We start from the raw sequence: 17,255 nt of genomic DNA, 5'->3' as shown, positions 1-17,255 counted from the left end.
CCAAAAGTCACAGGGCAATTTTAAACTAATGAATAATCTTAAAGATATGTTAGGAAGCTATTAGTCCAAATGAAGGTGAAGAGGGTCTGGCTTGATCTGTTTTAAGTGTGAGCTCTAAGAAAATAGTATGAATATAATTTTGCAACTGGTTAGATGTGTGCATTTTTTATGTTGTAGGGTAATGACCTGATTCAATACCCTACCCTTATTTGGTGAAATAAAAGAATTGTCAGTTTAGGGGCCTTCTGAGGCCTCATTTGGAGAGGTAGCATGAATTAGTTATTAGAATGTTAGATTATAGTCATCAGGACCTGGATTCTACTTCCACCTCTAACAGAATTATATAATCCTGGATAAGTCACGATCTGAGTATCAGTTTCTCACCTATAAAATGGAACTAATAATGACTATAGTATCTACCTCACAGGGTTAATATGAAGTTCAAAAGAGTAGAAAACTTTTCAAACTTCAACATACTATTACAGAGTGTTCTAAAAGTCTTAGTGTAGTTATAAGTGTAATTTTTATTTTCTGTAGATTTGATGAGCATTTCCATAAGAGTTTTTTTAAGGATGTAACATGTGTGAGGCACAGTGCTAGGTATTAGTAATATAAAAATCAAAACAAAATAGTGCCTTCTCTTATGAAACTTGCATTCTATTGGGTAGATAATTCATAGGAAAGTTGTTGAGATCATTAATAGTTATTTCTTAAAGCTGCTTTAGGAAAAAACCATAGCATAATTTGAATGGATTTTTCTATATCTTTATATGTAATTTTGGAGAAATAGAAAATTCATATATACTGCTTAATGAAACAGATCTATTTGCATTCGGTGACATCTAAAGTCATAGAATCAAAGCTATAAGGATAAAAAAGTGTATCCAGTTCCACCTTTCATTTTATAAATAAAAAATTGCTGTTTAATGATTTTCCCAAGGTTACATAGATGCTAAGTGGTAGAGGGTGATTTATATTTGGGTCCTTTGACTTAAGAGTCTGTGCAGTCCAAAGGGCAATAAAATTGTGCATACCCTTTGATTCAGCAATATTAGGTCTGTATCCCAAAGAAAACACAAAAAAAGGGAGAAAGAGCCATATATACAAGAATATACATAGCAGTTATTTTTTTTTTTGGTGACAAAGAATTGGAAATTAAAGGGATGTCCATCAATTGGGGAATGGCTAAACTAGTTGTTGTATATGAATATAATGGAATATTATTTTTCTGTAAGAATTGCTGATTTCAGAAAAGCGTTAAAGACTCACATGAACTGATGTTGAGCAAAGTGAGCAGAACCAGAACATTACACACTTTAACAGAAACATTGTGCGAAGATCAACCATGATAGTTACCCCTTCTCAGCAATAAGGTGATAAAGATAATTCCAAAAGACTTATGATGGAAAATGGCATCCACATAAAGAGGAAGAGGTATGGATTCTGAATACAGATGGAGGCATATTTTTTCACTTTTTAAAAATTTGTTTGTTTATTTTTTCCTTCTTATCATTTTCTCCTTTTGTTTTGGTTCTTCTTTCACAGTCTGACTAATACGGAAATATGTGTAACATGATTACACATGTATAACCTATATTAGATGACTTGTTATCCTAGGGTGGGGGAAAGGAATGAGGGAAGGGAGAAAACCAGAAACATGAATGTTGAAAATTATATTTACATATAATTAAAAATAAATGAATAAATTTATTTATTTAAAAAGTCAGTGCAGTTTTACTCACCTGTTCTCTTTTTTGAGTCTCAATTTCCTTTTTAGTAAAATGTACCATGTAATTCTTTAAGCTCTTCTGGTTCTGATATGCCATATTCTAGGGCTCCTTCTAATACTAGTCACCTATGTTTTAAAGTGCCTTCCAGCTTTAACATTCTGTGTGCTAAGAAGTCTTTCAGCTCTGATATTCTGTTATTCTATTCATATTTTCTGGTATATTTTATTTGGGCAACCCTTTAAAGTCATTCAAAACCCAAGCCACTTTGAAAGAATTGTGTAAGTATATGTATGTGTGTGTGTGTGTGTGTGTGTGTGTGTGTGTGTGTGTTTACCAGATCTATGATTTCATTGAAAAGGAGGGAAGGGAACAATCATTTATTAAGGGACTTGTATGTGCTGAGCACTGTGCTAAGTACTTTACAAATATTAACTTATTTGATCGTCACAACAATCCTCTGAAGCAGGTGTTTATTATTATTATCCATTTTTACATTGAGGAAACTGAGGCAGAGGCTAAGTGACTTACCCAGAGTCCTTCAGCTAGTATTTGAGGATGGATTTGAACTCAAATTTTCCTGACTTTGAACCGAGTATCCATTAAGCCCACTAACACATAGTACAGAGAATTCACAATGAGGAAACTCCACAATGCAGATTGGCATCAATTCTGTCACTTATAGTCTTAAAAAAGTTGCCTGCTTAACACAGTCAGCATGCCTTAGAGGTGGAACTTGAACCCAAGTCATCCTAATTCCTGAGCTTCATCTCTGTCAGTAAGTTATACTGTCCCAAATCTTGTGTCAGAGCCCTAAAAGAGCCCTCATGATACAAATGTCAAATTACCTCTAACTTTCCCAGACTAAGCAAAATAATGAATGCATTAGAGTTGGGAAGGACAGCAGTTGGGAGTGTTATAGACTTGGAAAATATTGATGGGATTGTTTTGCAAAACAATACCTTGAAGAATTATTGCCCCTTAAATTGGGCAAGTATAGCAATTCACAGAATAGCCATAGTTAGATTAACCATAAAATCCTGATGACTACAGAAAAAGAGGTATACTAGTTATTTATTTCATAGGTGAACTCTTTGAAGAGCAAGTCAAGATATCAGAATGTTTATTAGTTGATTTTTAAAAGTACCTCTCTGGGACTCAGTTTCCTCCTTTGCTAAATTACAGAGTTCAGCTAAATCATCTCTAAAGGCCCTTCTAATTTCAACTTTATGCACACCTACACGCGCACACACACACACACACACACACACACACACACACACACACACACAGTCTTTTCAGTTCTGACACTCTATGAGATTATGAATTCTCTCTATTTGTTTGCACTCTTTTTTGTTTCCAAATGGAGTTTCTTTTCAGTCCATCTCCTTGTTTCTAATATTTCTGCCTATCACCATCACCTTATTTAATTTAGGCTAGTAAAGTTACCTTAGATCAATTATACTTTTTCTGTGTAATTTCCAAAGCTTAATATCTCCTACTGCTCAGCCTGGGGGACAGTTTGTCTAGCTCAGTCCTAAACGATTTCAACCCTTAATTCAATTGCACTTTTACCACAGCCTGGGCAGTGAGTATAATTCTTTTATCCCTAAGAAGCCTCGTTAGCAATAATCTAATCGCACATATTAAAATATAGGTCAGAGAGGGGAGCTGCCAAGTGTGGAACTCATCATAAGTTTGAGACCCAGGACAGCTCCTTCAGTGGGGCTGCCATTCTCTCAGCCCACAAACCCCTTCAGGCTCAATAGCAAAACAATCAGCTAACAAAACTAATTTGCTTACAAAGGTTCCAGGTAAAGGATGATTTGTAAAACAGAAGAGATGTTTCTCCCTGTAAATGGGGTTAGGTTTTTATTTAGTAGATGTGGGAATGGAGAAAGAGAGACTTGAAGTGGGATGTGAAGGGGTGTATATGGGTATCACTATCTTCTCTTTTCTACCCTTAAACAGAATCTTAGAATTAAAAGGGACATAGAAGTCATCCAATTCAGTGCATATCTGAATGGGAATTTATTCTACAGTGTTTCTGGTAATTGTTCATGCATCCTCTGGTGACAGTGTCAGAAAATTGATTATCTTTTTGTTAATCCATTTAATTTTTGAACATTTCTAAGTTTTTATAGGATGTGAAAAAGTATCTCTATATAACTTCTACCCATTGTTTGTTATACTTCTTTATGGAGTAAAAAAAAAATCAAATTGAATCCATCTTCACATAACAATCCTTTAAATACTTGAAGTCAACTATTGGACCATATTCTACTTCATTGCCTCTTCTCCCAAGATGTCTTTTCATTAAGTTAAACATTCTCAGTTCCTTTGACTAATACTTGTAAGACATATTTTTGAGGCTCCTCACTACACTATTTACTTACCTCTGGATACTTTTCAACTTGTCCATCCTCTCCCTGAGAAAGAATTCCTAGAACAGCATATAAAATATCATATGTGTCTCTGAAGGGCATAATGCACTTGTTTAAGATGCTAAATATCTGTTAATATGAAGTAGAATTGCTTTAGTTTTCCTAATATTACATGCAACATCATGAACTATATTTAGTCTACTAAAATCTCAATATCTTTTTTTAGTTTTTTTATTTATGAGATAAAATAAGCATTTCCATAACAATATAATACAAAGAAGAAACTATAAATCTATCATATACAACTTCCTGTTTCTTTTAAATATATAATAAAGTCATTATGCAAATTTATTTTTTTCCTTTTTTTCTTCCTCTCTTAGCCCTCTCTACCATTAGACTAAAGTAGGTTTGTTTGTGTGTGTGTGTGTGTGCGCACACATACATTTACATATATATGTATAGATAATGTAAAATTATTCTTTACATGCTACTATTTATTCCTTATTTCTATGGATACAGATAGTTTCTGTCTCCATATGTTCTTTATTTTAATTTATATATTTATAATGCACAAAATTATTTGCTTGTTTAAAGTCATTCTGAAAACAATATTGCTGTTACTATATGGGTAACAATTCAATTTTTCAGATGAGGTAATAGAAATCCAGAGAAAATTAAGTAAATTATTGAATATTATATAGTTCATAGATAGCAAAGCTGACAGAGACCCCCCTCAAGTTTGCTGACTCCTAGTACTGTCCTTATTCTCTTAGACTGTGATTTTTGTGTTATTTCAGTCACTGAGAGGAACATAGGATCTTTATTATTATCATTATTATTATTATGATTATGATTACAATCATTTATTTTGCAAGGTTTTGAGTCTTACAATTTTTTTCTCCCTCCCTCCCTTCCTCCCCATTTCATCCAACAGAAGGCAATTTATCAACATCTTTATAAGTTAAAATATAAACTTGATCATACTTTTCTCTCTCATCCAGTTAGCTTTTTGAGTTCAAAATTTACATTTTACTTTTTTAATTGAACTTTATTCTATTTATTTTGTCATTCTAGCATAAAAAGATCTTTTGAATCTCTATTCATACATCTAAAAGGGTTAATTATTTTTTTAAACTTTAAACTTTTTTAAACTTTGAAAATGATGCTATTTTAACTTCATGCAAGTAACTGATTAAAATATGTTGAGTAGAACAAGGACAAAGAAGGTACACTCTACTAGGGACTTCTCCATTAATTACTACACTGTGCCCATTCAATCAGTTCTTGATTGTGTAATGCTACTAACCCACACCACTTTCAAATGACAACTAGGTATCACAGTTGATAGAGGGCTAGAGACCTGAGTTAGAGACAATTGAAATCAAATCCTGCCTTAGTTATTATCTGAGACTACCTCTCAACCTGTCTTAACTTTCATGTTCTTATCTTTAAAATGGTGGTATAGTAATACCAACTTCATAGGACTTTGTGAAGATCACATAAAATAAAATGTAAAACTCTTTGCTTATCTATAGCACTATATAATTCTTACTATAATTGTGTGCAAAGAGAGTCTTCATTAAATGCCTTATTGAAGTATTTTCCTTTACTTAATAAAGTTTCTTATTTACTCTTTTCCCCCTCAAGAATTATTCTCCCATTTTCAACTTGGGTCATAGATGTTATGATTGAACTCACTTTTACCTTTCTTTATCTCTGAATTTCTTTTTTTTCCTAAAAGAAACCTGTTGAAGATAATCTAAAATGAGTAAATTAATAATGCTGAAATCTCAGGTTTCAATGGCAGAAAGTTTTTTGAGTTGTGTCATTACAGGCAATTTCATGTTATACACATAGATCATATTTATTCTCTTTATTAATAAAGACCAGCTTTACAGGCTGGGCAGGGAAAAAATTCAGAAACAAAGTGGTTACTACCTAGTCTACTATTTCTGAAGTTAAGGGTTAGGTGTACTCCCAGAAAACAAAGTTTGGAAGAAAGAGGGAGAATGAGAAAGAGTTAAGTTTATTTATGAAAGAAAATCACTTGTCAGATAAATCTTGCTATACAGTCACTTCAATAACAGAAATTTCACAATTATTAATACTGTTTATTGTGTAAAACTTAGGATTGGCAAAACTTTAAAGAATTGGATGACTACTTAGTAGTTGTTTGATACTGGGCAAGTAATTCTAACTTTGCTACTTATTTAATTATGTGATATTGGGCAGGTTGTTTCACTATTTCCTTTATCTGAGCCTCAGTTTTCTCACCTATATTTTGTAATTTTGATATGTGATATTTCAATATGTAATTTCAAAAGGTTTGGTATAGTGATTGTAAAGGCTTTTTAAATTTTAAAGTAGTGCATAATCATCAATTACTACATCAACAATTACAACATTACAACTATTTATAAAACAATTAAACAATTAATGAATATTTATTAAGTGCCTAGTGTGTGCTAGGGAAATGAAGTTAAAAAAAATCCCGTCTTTCAAAAGTACATACATTCTTTTTATAGGAGGAGATAGGATAAAGCATGCATATTAGCAAATATGAAATAAATACAAAATGAATACAAGGTAGTTGGGGAGGAAGACCCAGAGATCAGGAAAGACACCAGATAAAGAAGTTGAATATTAAGCCATATGTTGAAGGAAGTGAGAGATTCTCTTACTTTTGTTCAGAAGAGAGTGTGTTAAAAGTATAAGTAATGTATGTAGTACACAGGTACAGTGATGGGAGATGGAAAGTCATGTGGAAAGAACAGAGGTAAGGTCAATTTGGCTGCATCATAGAGTATAGGAAGGGGATCAAAATAAAATGATGCTGGAAACTTGGTTGGGTACAAGTTGTAATGTGGCAAAGTTGGGTACAAGTTGTAAGGTTGCAAAGGATTTTAAAGGCCAAAAAGTTACTCACATTTTTATTTTAGCAGCAATAGAAAATCACTGGATTTGGTTGAGTAGGTGAGTGACATGCTTAGAATTGCACTTAAGGAAAAAATGATTTTAGTAGTTGTAAAGTAGGGGAAGACCTGATGCTGGTAGACCATTGTCCAGGTAAGAGATGACTAGTCTGATCTAAACTAATAGCTGTGAGTAGACAAAAAGCTCAGATGCAAATGATTTTGTAAACATAGAAATGTCAAGATTTGGCAATTGATTGGATATATGAGGTGAGGTGAGAGATAATATCCAAGAAGTCCTTAGAAAAAAGATATTTTGAGAACTATGTATTTTTCTATTTCATTTTTACTACATCCTCTCAAATACCCCCTTCTCTCCTCTGACACTATTGCTACTCTTTTACAGGCTCTTAACACCTCAAGTGTGGAGTATTGCAATAATCTGTTAGTGGGAATGCCTTCTTCCCACTTCAATCCATCCTCCATTCAGTCATTAAAATGATTTTCCTAAAGTGAAGATTTGATCCTATCATTCCTCCAGAGCCTCTCCCTGCTTCTCACCCAATAAACTCCAGTAGTTTTCTATTGATTTCAGAATCAGCTTTTGGCATTCAAAGCTCTTCATAATTTGAGTTCCCTTTTACCTTTCCATACTTCTTATAGCTAAATGTCAGTGGATAGTGTTGCCTTGGAGTCAGGAAGACCTGAGTTCAAATACAACCTCAGACACTTAGCACTTACTAGCTGTGTGACTTTGGGCAAGTCATTTAGCCCCCACTGTCTCATTTTCAGGATCATCTCCAGTCATCCTGAGTCATATCTAGCCACTGGACCCAGATGACTCTGGAAGAGAAAGTGAGACTTTGACTTAGCAAAGCACCCCTCCACTAAAATCCAATTCACTTTCTTGTCATGATATTCCCTCCCTGATGTCATCATCGTCTTCTTTGAGAAGAAAGTATAAACAACAACATCTTCCTCCTTGACAAACACACACAGTGACGTTGTCCTCCTGGCTGTTACATAAAACAAGGTACTCCATTTTTTTACTCTGGGCATGTTCACTGGCTATCTTTCATAAGTGGAATGATCTCCCTTCTCAGATCCATCTACTGACCTATCTGGTTTCCTTTAAATTCCATATCAAATAAAATCCTTTTACTGGAAGCTTTCCTCTAATTCTAGTCCCTTCCTTCCTTCTGTTGTTTTCTATTTATTTTGTATATGACTTGATTTATATATTTGTTAGCATATCATCATTAGCTTATAAGCTTCTTGAGGGTAGCAATTGGATTTTTTATGCCTGTTTTTGTATCCCCATCACTGAGCACAGTGGTGCTTAATGAATGCTGATTGATACTAGTATCAATCCTTCTTCCACTTCAATCCATCCTCCATTCAGTCATTAAAATGATTTTCCTAAAGTGTAGATTTGATCCTATCATTCCTCCAGAGCCTCTCCCTGCTTCTCACCCAATAAACTCCAGTGGTTCTCTATTGACTTCAGGATCCACTTTTGGCATTCAAAGCTCTTCATAATTTGAGTTCCCTTTTACCTTTCCATCCTTCTTACAGCTAAATGTAGGAGGAACACTAGTATCTGGGTAACAGGAAAGACTTTTGTGCAGATGTTGTGCTTGATTTGAGTCTTGAAGAGTAGTAGGGTTCTTAAGAGGAAGAAGTAGGAAAGAGGTAGACTTGAATTATATCTGGATGGCCAGAACAGTTTATTGGTGGCTACCAATAAATTATGATAATAGTTCAGGCAATTGAATCCTAAAGGTGCCACTGTGTAGTGAAAAAGGTACATTGTTGGAGATTCTCTGTTAAAATTAATCATAAACAAAAGGGATCATGGGATTTAGAGCTAGAAGATATCTTAAAAATCATGTAGTCCAATCCTCTCATTTTACAGGTGGGGAAACAGTCTCAAAAAGGGGAAGTGACTTAGCAAAAGTCACACAAGCAATAGAAAAACCAGGCTAGGAAACCAAGACCTCTGACTCCAAATCCAGTAAACTGAGAGAAACAAATGACAGGAACCTCTTAGACCTTTAGTCAGAACCACAACCTTAGAGGGAGGGCAAAAGAGGCCAGGTTCTATTTCCATTAACAGTGACTGCCTTATCTTTCTACTGCCTGTTACCAAGTCCTGCTATAACTGAAACTGACACAGCCCTCCATATCTCATTAGCTCTAGAGATAATTTTTCAGATTTGAGTCCCCTCCATCCTTCAGTCCTGAGGGAATTGAGAAGAAGAGGCCCTAGAGAAGCCAGATGGCTCCAAGGCCCTGGGGGCTGATTCAGACCTGGGGACTTGGAGCAAGGTCCAACTGGAAATGACCACCCCCTTATCCCCAACTAGCTGACTCAGAAAATCACTGCCTATAAAAAACCTTAGGCTGAAACTATGGTAGTTCCTTGCTAAGCTTCTGAAGGCTCAGAAGGTATAGCAAACAGTTCACTTAAACAATATTCAAGCAATACCATTAACTAGTCATGCAACTTTGATCAATGGGCTTTATGTCTGTGAATCAATCTTCTCATTCATAAAATGAGAATGATAACACAAGCCTTGTCTGACTTGCAAAGTTGTTGGTAAGGTTTCTGAAAAAAACATTCCTGAATAACTGAAATTTTACAGAAAGATAATATTGAGATCTGGGGTATTTGAGGCCCCACAAAAAACAAAGAATTCCAGTCCCCACTAAGAACCTGACTGAGAAAAGAGATGGAAAAAACTTGAAGGAGCTTTGGATACGCTGATTCATAAGGATCAAACATCTGAGTCCTCTGACAAAATTATAGCCATGTTCTGCCTCGCCCCCTTCCTCTCCCTTTCCCTTCCTCTCCCTTTCCCTTCCACAAAAGTCTTGGATCACTTTTTTCTTTCTCATTTGCCTGTTCCCACACTAGTTAATAATCAGTGTTACTCTCCATGGCCTGATTGAGGAAGCAATAATAGCATTCAGTAAAGCAATTTTAATCTTTGTTGTGTCATGGATGGTTTTGGCAGGTGAGGCCTATGGAACCCTCCCTCAAATTAAATAATTGAAAAGCAAATTCTCAGTTTAAGATTAATGAAAATAATAATCCTCTCCCCATCAAATTTCACAATACCTGCAGATCAGCAATGGGCCCCAGTTAAAAATTCCTTAACTAGAGATTTAGTAACGCTTCCCTCATAACATCCTCAATGATTTAGTAGTGGAAAACCTATCCCTCCCATCTGACAGAATAAATTGTGATTATGAGAAGCTAAATGACATTTCTGTGGTCACATGCAATAGTGAGTAGTTGAAGAAAGGTTTGAATCTGTTTGTATGTCGATTCTAAAACCTGCACTTTACACATTAATTTATAGTCTTTTTCCCTTGTTCCTTGCCTGTCACCTCCGGTTCTGCTATATCCTCACATTTCCATCTGAGACCGTCTTCTCATGCCTGTTTACAAGGAGGGGTTCCCTCTAGCTCCTCTCTAATGTCTGAGATCATTCAAGTATTCATTCTCCCCAGCCCCCCCCCCCCAACATACACCCCTCCCTCTTGAGCTCTAGTGCTTTCACTGTCCCAGACGTTGAGGCCAGGGTCAGCGACCTATGCCACTGGGGCGAGACTCTGGCACCCTGAAATGTGGAGACGCCAGCGGCTACCACTTTGCTTGGCATGTGATCGGAGATGTGGGGCTCCCAGGGTCCGGTGAAGTCCATTCCGTGTCCCCATCTCTCCACAGCGCTGTCATTCCCCATTAGCTCTAACAGGCTCCAGACCGAGCCAGGACTGGGAACTTTCTAATGCAATCGATGCGTTACCTGAGGGCGCAGGCTACATTACCAGCCCGCCCTCCGCCCTTCGCGGTCAGAGCTAACCAGGCAGAGTCCGCGACTCCACCTGACCCTCGAGGGGAGCTGGACACTGGGGACTGGGAACACAGGAGAAGGGAGCTCAAGCCGGACAAGTCATCGTCCCGGGAGTAAGCAGCATTGAATTTCAGACTCTGGGACACTAGAGCAGATACTGAGCACGGGACACTTGGAGACCTCGGGGAGTGGAGGTAGTTCCGATTGACCCTTTTTTGCACTTTGTGTATGAGCAGATTGGGCAGATGAGAGAAAGGCTGTGATAAAAAGTGATAAAAAGAGACAGAGATAAATTAAAACAGATGCACAGTGAGACAAGAAGAGACAATGCGTTTGGACAGATGTAGGGGGCTTATAAGGGTGAAAGAGTAAGGAGGGAGAGAGCCAGTGTTGTGGGGACCCTGAAATTGAGGGATACGAGTGTGACGCCGCTTGTAGCAGAAGGTGCGGGAGGTTGTGCGCGCAGGGGCAATGGGGATGCGGATAAGTGGGAGCTCCGTGATCTTCTAGCTCTGTCGGGCCCGGGAGCAGGACTAGGAGCAGGAGTGAGTCTGTGAGGCGGTTGGGATGACAAGTGGCTATCATAGAACTCTCCATCTACGAGTCTCAGTTAGTCATACCGGGTCCTGCCTGCGGTGTGTCTCTGGCCCTGAAATCCTCAGTACAGGTTTCTCTGAGACTTTCAGGGACATCCTGCAAACCCTGCGACGAAAAGGCCAGGGCTTGGCTGGTCTTCTTCCTGACTCTTCCTCCGCTATAGAGGGTCACTCTCTAGTTTTTCACCTGTAGGGTCCATTTAACGGGGAGTTGGCAGAGATATCTATGTTCACACTTACTCAATAGAAGTGATCCCCAAATTCTTTTCCCTTGCTCTTCCCTCACCTCTAGCCTTCAGTGTCCCAACTCCTGGACCCGGTTCCGTTCGAGGGGAGGACCCCGTACGAGGCGGAACGGCTCCAGTGACCGCCCGTCTCTCCTCCCTCCCTTCCTTCCCTTTTGTTTTAGCAGAGCCACTGCCCGCCCCGGCTCGGGCTGGAACTCGAACCCGGCTCTCCCAGGAAGATCCCGGTAGCGTCTATGTTCCCGGCCCGGATGAATTCGCAGGTGCAGCCAGAGTGCGGCGGCGCTGGCCAGGGTCCAGGGCAGCTGGGGAACCAGAAGCCCCAGCAACAATCACAGCCACCACCACCTCTTCAACCCACTCGGAAAGCGGTGGAGCTGGTGTTGGTGAAGGAGCAGAACGGGGTTCAGTGCGTCCTTGCTCCCCGAGGCGGGGACTCGCAGCCTCGGGAGACTTGGGGCAAGAAGATCGACTTCCTCCTGTCTGTGATCGGTTTTGCGGTGGACCTGGCTAATGTTTGGCGCTTTCCCTACCTCTGCTACAAGAATGGTGGCGGTGAGAAGCTTGGCATATGTTGGGGGGGGGGGGCTTTTCTTTGGGCATACGGACGGGTAGAAATTGAAGGGATTCGGGACACCAGGCTCTTGGGTAGTTGTGGGCACAACTTGCAAATCTCTCTGGAGAACGGAACTCAGCATGGTGCTGTGGCCAGATAGACTGAAACAAGTGCGCCCGGAAAACTTGGAACCACAGTTATGGAATGTCTGTGAGGAGGACGCACGGGCTTTGAGAACAGAACAGAGCCCATAGAGGCGAAATGTGGTGGGAGGAAGAAATAGGGAGCTCAGTCAGACAAGTCAAAAAACCTCTGGGACCTCTCAGAGCTAGTGGGAACTGGGGAAGTGGAGAGTGCTGAGCGCTGGGAATTTACTAGGCTATATCAGAGTACAGTTCTAGGTTCCTGCGCTCTTTCCCCCCTCAGATGGGTTCTGATCCGTAACATTAAAGGGACTCATACTGCTAACCCCATCTTCCCCTTGGAGCGGGATATGGATTCTGTCTGTGAGTGGACTGTAACCTGCGGTCAGTAAACTGTGGAGCGGGGAAGGATAGGGAAGTCTTTGGGACTAGGTTGGGGGACATTGAACTTCATCTAAATAGAGACCAGTATTGGGAGAAGGATGTTCAATTAACTTGCTCCTGAGCATAGCCAATCTGGAGGTCCTGCCTGGAAGAAGGAGCGGTTGCGTCTGAAGTTCATTTCAGTCATTGAACTAGAGTCGAACAGAAAAGCACAGAGAAGCCTTTCTTCACTCCAACTCCTTCTCTCCGCACTAGGAAAGCTGTAAGGGGCAAAGTGGGAAATGAGAAGTCAGAAACGGAGCGCTTAGGGACAGAGGGTGGCGGCAGATAGTGGAAGCCAGATCCAGCTTCTTTTGGGGAAGATAGCAGGGAAATATGAACCCTATTTCCAAGAGTCGGATTGGTGAGCTCCTGTTGTATGGGGCTAGGAATGTCTGGCTATGGTATCTACTAAACCAGAGTTGGGGTGAATTCAAACTTCTGCTAAGAAGTATCGGACTTATTCTGGGGAGAAAAAAACTTTCTTTGGAGAGTAGAGAGGGGGAAGGGACGGGCATGATAAATGCTAAAAGAATCTTGGTTTTGATTAGGCTCTGAGGACCTCCTCTCACCTCCCCCTACCCCATACTTTATCCCTTGAGTGATGTAAGAGGGTATAGTGGAAAACTCACTGGATTTTGGGTCAGAGGACTTGAACTCTGCTCCAAACCCTGCCACTTCTTAGCTCTATGAAACTGCTGGGACTCAGTTTCCTCATTTGTTAAATGAATCCTTTGTGTTAGATGATGAAAATACGAAACTGAAAGTCAACAAACTGCAAACTGCATCAGTTCTTCCTATGGTTGCAAATAGGTATGTAGAATTAGTATTTGGTGCAAATATGAATGGAATGGTACTCTCCTTAGATTCAGATTTTTGTCCCCTTATCACCTGTCCCCTTATACATCTGAGAGACCACATAGATACCTAATGTTCTTTTCAGTTCAAAATCCCATGATCTGGGAATACTGTTTTTCTGGCTGTAAAGGTTCATTTCATTTTTGGAGATTGTCTCAGGACATCTATGCACATAGAGAAGGAGGGAAGATTTGGGTATAATTGTTATTGTCAAGAGTTTTGTTTTGACTCCTTACACTTATCCCCATAGACATCTTATCAGGCCACACAAACTGTCCCTGCAATGTGGTGCTGGTGCCTAAAGTAGATTTCTGCCTCTACTAATAGGCTACAAATAGACATTTTTATTCATAGCATTTGGTCTTAATGGCTCATTGAATGGAAATCCTAATGCTCTCCACTGCTGAGTCAGGGAGATGTGAACAAAGTTAGACAGATGATGGTCTGATAGGGTAGTGTAGTGGAAAGAACACTATCTCAAAAGTAAGAAGCTAGCTCTTTTTATTATTCAAGTGGAGTTAGAAAAGGTCACGTCTGTTTTTGTCTGGGTCTTAGTTTTCTTCTGAGGAAAATGAGGGACAGGGTGAATTTAATGCTATCCAAGGCCCCTTATAACTCTGACTCTTCTCTTATTTATATGTGAGGTGCTATCTATCTCCTTTTTCTCAAAGAAAGGTTAGACTGCAAATTTTTCTTAGGAATTTTCTTGGAATGGTGGCATTGAGTGGATAGAGCAGTGGGCCATACCAGTAACCTCCAATGTCAGTCAATTTGACCCCCTGGTACTTTTCTTGAGATTTCAAGTCTCAGGTGCCTCAAGGGGGATGCTGATGATTGAAATTACTATTTACAGTCAACTGCAGCATCTGGTCCAGGTGAATACATGCGCAGAGGGAAAATATTGTTTAGTTGGCATGGCTTTTCACAGCATGGGGCCTAAAGATGTGACCACGAGGGAATCAGTTCATTCAGTTCTCTGAGTACATGGAGCTATTACAATGTAATTACTGCAAGCTATCAAGTGTTATGTATCAAAAAATAAGTATGGTCTGTCGGGTAGAAGGCCCTGAACTAGACTCTGGGAGAAACAAAAACAAAAACTAGCAACATTTCTGACCTTAAAGAAGACTCTCTCTCTCTCTCTCTCTCTCTCTCTCTCTCTCTCTCTCTCTCTCTCTCTCTCTCTCACACACACACACACACACACACACACACACACAAACAAACTCTCACTTTTCTTATCTATGTGATTTGATCTTTATCTTTATGTCCTAAAGAGTAATCTAATCTCTTTGAGGGCAGGGTCTGTCTTAATTTTACCTTTTTGTCCTCAAAGTCTATTACATGAATGCATTAGTTTTTGGTTTGTTTATTTAACTGGGTTTGTGATTACACTAGAAGAGGGAGCTCCTTGTCAATACAGATGAGCACTTTCTGGGAACACTGAAGCTGAATTCATTGTCAAGGGTCATACTGCCATTTTGTGTCAGAGATGAGAATTAAACTCTATCTCTGAAGTAACAAGACCAGGCTGTGTCTCAACCCTGGCACATACTAGATAATTAATACTTGTTGATTGATTCACTTTTAAACAATAACCAATGAATTCTTAAAGACTGAAGAAGAATAAAGATTCTTGAAGGGGAATTAAAGACTTACAGAAAGTTAGAACTGTAAGGGAGTCCAAGAGATCTTCCAGCCAACAGCTATCAATTTTCAGATGTGGGAAAACAGAAGGGAAAGAGTTGCCCAAAATCACAAAACCCAATATGTATCAGAACTGGGACTCATACAAACTACATCACAGTCCAGGTGGCCTTTTATAGTATACATAAGTACATAAGGACTCATTTCTTCATTTCTCTCCAACCCAGTTGGTTCACAAAATGAACCTTGGCAGATCTCACCATCTATAATCTCTTTGTTTGATAAGATCCTAGATCTAGAAATGTAAGGGAACTTAGAGATAATTTTACAGCTGAGGAGACTGAATCCTGGAGAATGGAAGAGTCTTGCCTATTTACATACAAGTATGAAGTTCAGAGATGGAAAATGAACTCACTTTTTCTTCACATCCAATGCCCTATTCAGTGCACTATGATTTCAGATACATCAAACTAAGTTTTCTAATATTCTTTCTCATATCAACACCTTTGGTCATTACAGATTATTTCCTGACAAATAATTTATTTGGCAGTTATTTATTAACAGTCGTGTTTCTATTAGTTAAAAGATCTTCATTGCTCTGTTTTTAGATATCTGCAACACCACTGGCATTTGATCATTTATATTTACTCCTTGACACTATGGCCTATGAGGTTTTGAGTGTAATTCTGCGGTGAGACTCTTCATCTACATTAGTTCAGTCTTCAAAAGAAATTTATGGATTGTCTACTGGGTTCAGGACACATGGCTTAGTGCAGAGAATATGCAAGGGGGTAGATAATAAAAAAAACTCTAAGATGGTATACTAGAAAGGATTCTGGCTTCAAAATCAAAGAGATCGAGTCCAAAGTCTGACTTTTCCACAACTTTGGGGGAGGGAGAGAGGTGTAGGACAAATCACTTAATCTCTCTGTATTCGAGTTTCCTTTTCTCTAAAATGTGGGGATTGGGTTTATCCTTGAAGGTCACTTTCAGGTCTGGATCTGGGATCTTAATGAGACAAAATGCAAAGTACATTATATATCCAGAGCATATTATGTTGGACAGACAGTAAAGTAGACAAGTTTAACTGAAAACAAAGATTTAGGGAGAGGAAACAGCAGTTGAAAAGTATAGAAAGAGATAGCTACTATTTGAGATGTAACGAGTAATGTTTCTCTAGTTATGAAAGAGATGGCACAAAGAGGACCCTCCAGGTAGAAAGAGAAGATAACCTATCTTCCTCTTTTCCTCTGACTGTTGTAATTTATAATTCTGTTCTCTTGCCTTCTCCCAGACCAGTTTTTCCCCTGCCCCTCCATGAGTCCTTTGTGACATAGTACAGAGACAGCAACTTCTAAACCACTGTGGGAATAGGTTTGGGGTTCAGATTTTGCCCCTGTCCTAATTATGACTTAGGCATACCATGCTAAGGACTCAAGAGTTTATTCAAACAAATTTCTCTGTGAGACCTTTCTTAAAAAATGGCCTACAGACAGAATAATATAATGGGGGTAAAAAATCCCCCCAAAACTCTGGACTGGACTGGAATACTGGAATATGGGTTCTAGTCCAGTTCCCTCACTTTATTTGATTGATCTTGGCTGGGTAAGGGTCTTTTTCACTTGGGGTTTATTTCCTTATCTCCCAAATGAAGATTGTTGGACTAAATGATCTGCAAGGTCCCTTCATACTATACAAATCTGAGTCTAGACAATTTTTTAGACAACATTGGGAAAGCACTGTTAACTTATGTGTAAAGCTGCTTCAGCCCATGCCTACAGGCTCTCTTTACAATTCTCCATGCCAGTAGTAACATGGTAACCTCTCCAAGTCCAGTTGTTCTTTCTGGCATTGGCTGCAGGATATTTTGAAATGACAAGGTGCCAATAGCCAGAGCTCCCAGC

General features: G+C 38.9%; 1 protein-coding gene across 1 annotated transcript in view; it reads left to right on the top strand.

Annotated features, from left to right (window-relative positions):
- The first annotated feature begins 11,923 nt into the window (after positions 1-11,923).
- The window catches only part of SLC6A2 (solute carrier family 6 member 2), an 84,957-nt gene continuing 79,625 nt past the window's right edge, over positions 11,924-17,255 (top strand). The window contains exon 1 of the mRNA XM_074195785.1: positions 11,924-12,279. Within this exon, the coding sequence (XP_074051886.1) occupies positions 11,961-12,279 (319 nt within the window). The 5' untranslated portion in view covers positions 11,924-11,960. The remainder of the gene's footprint in view (positions 12,280-17,255) is intronic.

This window comes from Macrotis lagotis, chromosome 1 (genome assembly GCF_037893015.1).
Source record: "Macrotis lagotis isolate mMagLag1 chromosome 1, bilby.v1.9.chrom.fasta, whole genome shotgun sequence".
NCBI classification, from domain to species: domain Eukaryota; kingdom Metazoa; phylum Chordata; class Mammalia; order Peramelemorphia; family Peramelidae; genus Macrotis; species Macrotis lagotis.
Note: the sequence above shows the minus strand (reverse complement) of the source record. Positions and strands in the feature narration are given on the sequence as shown.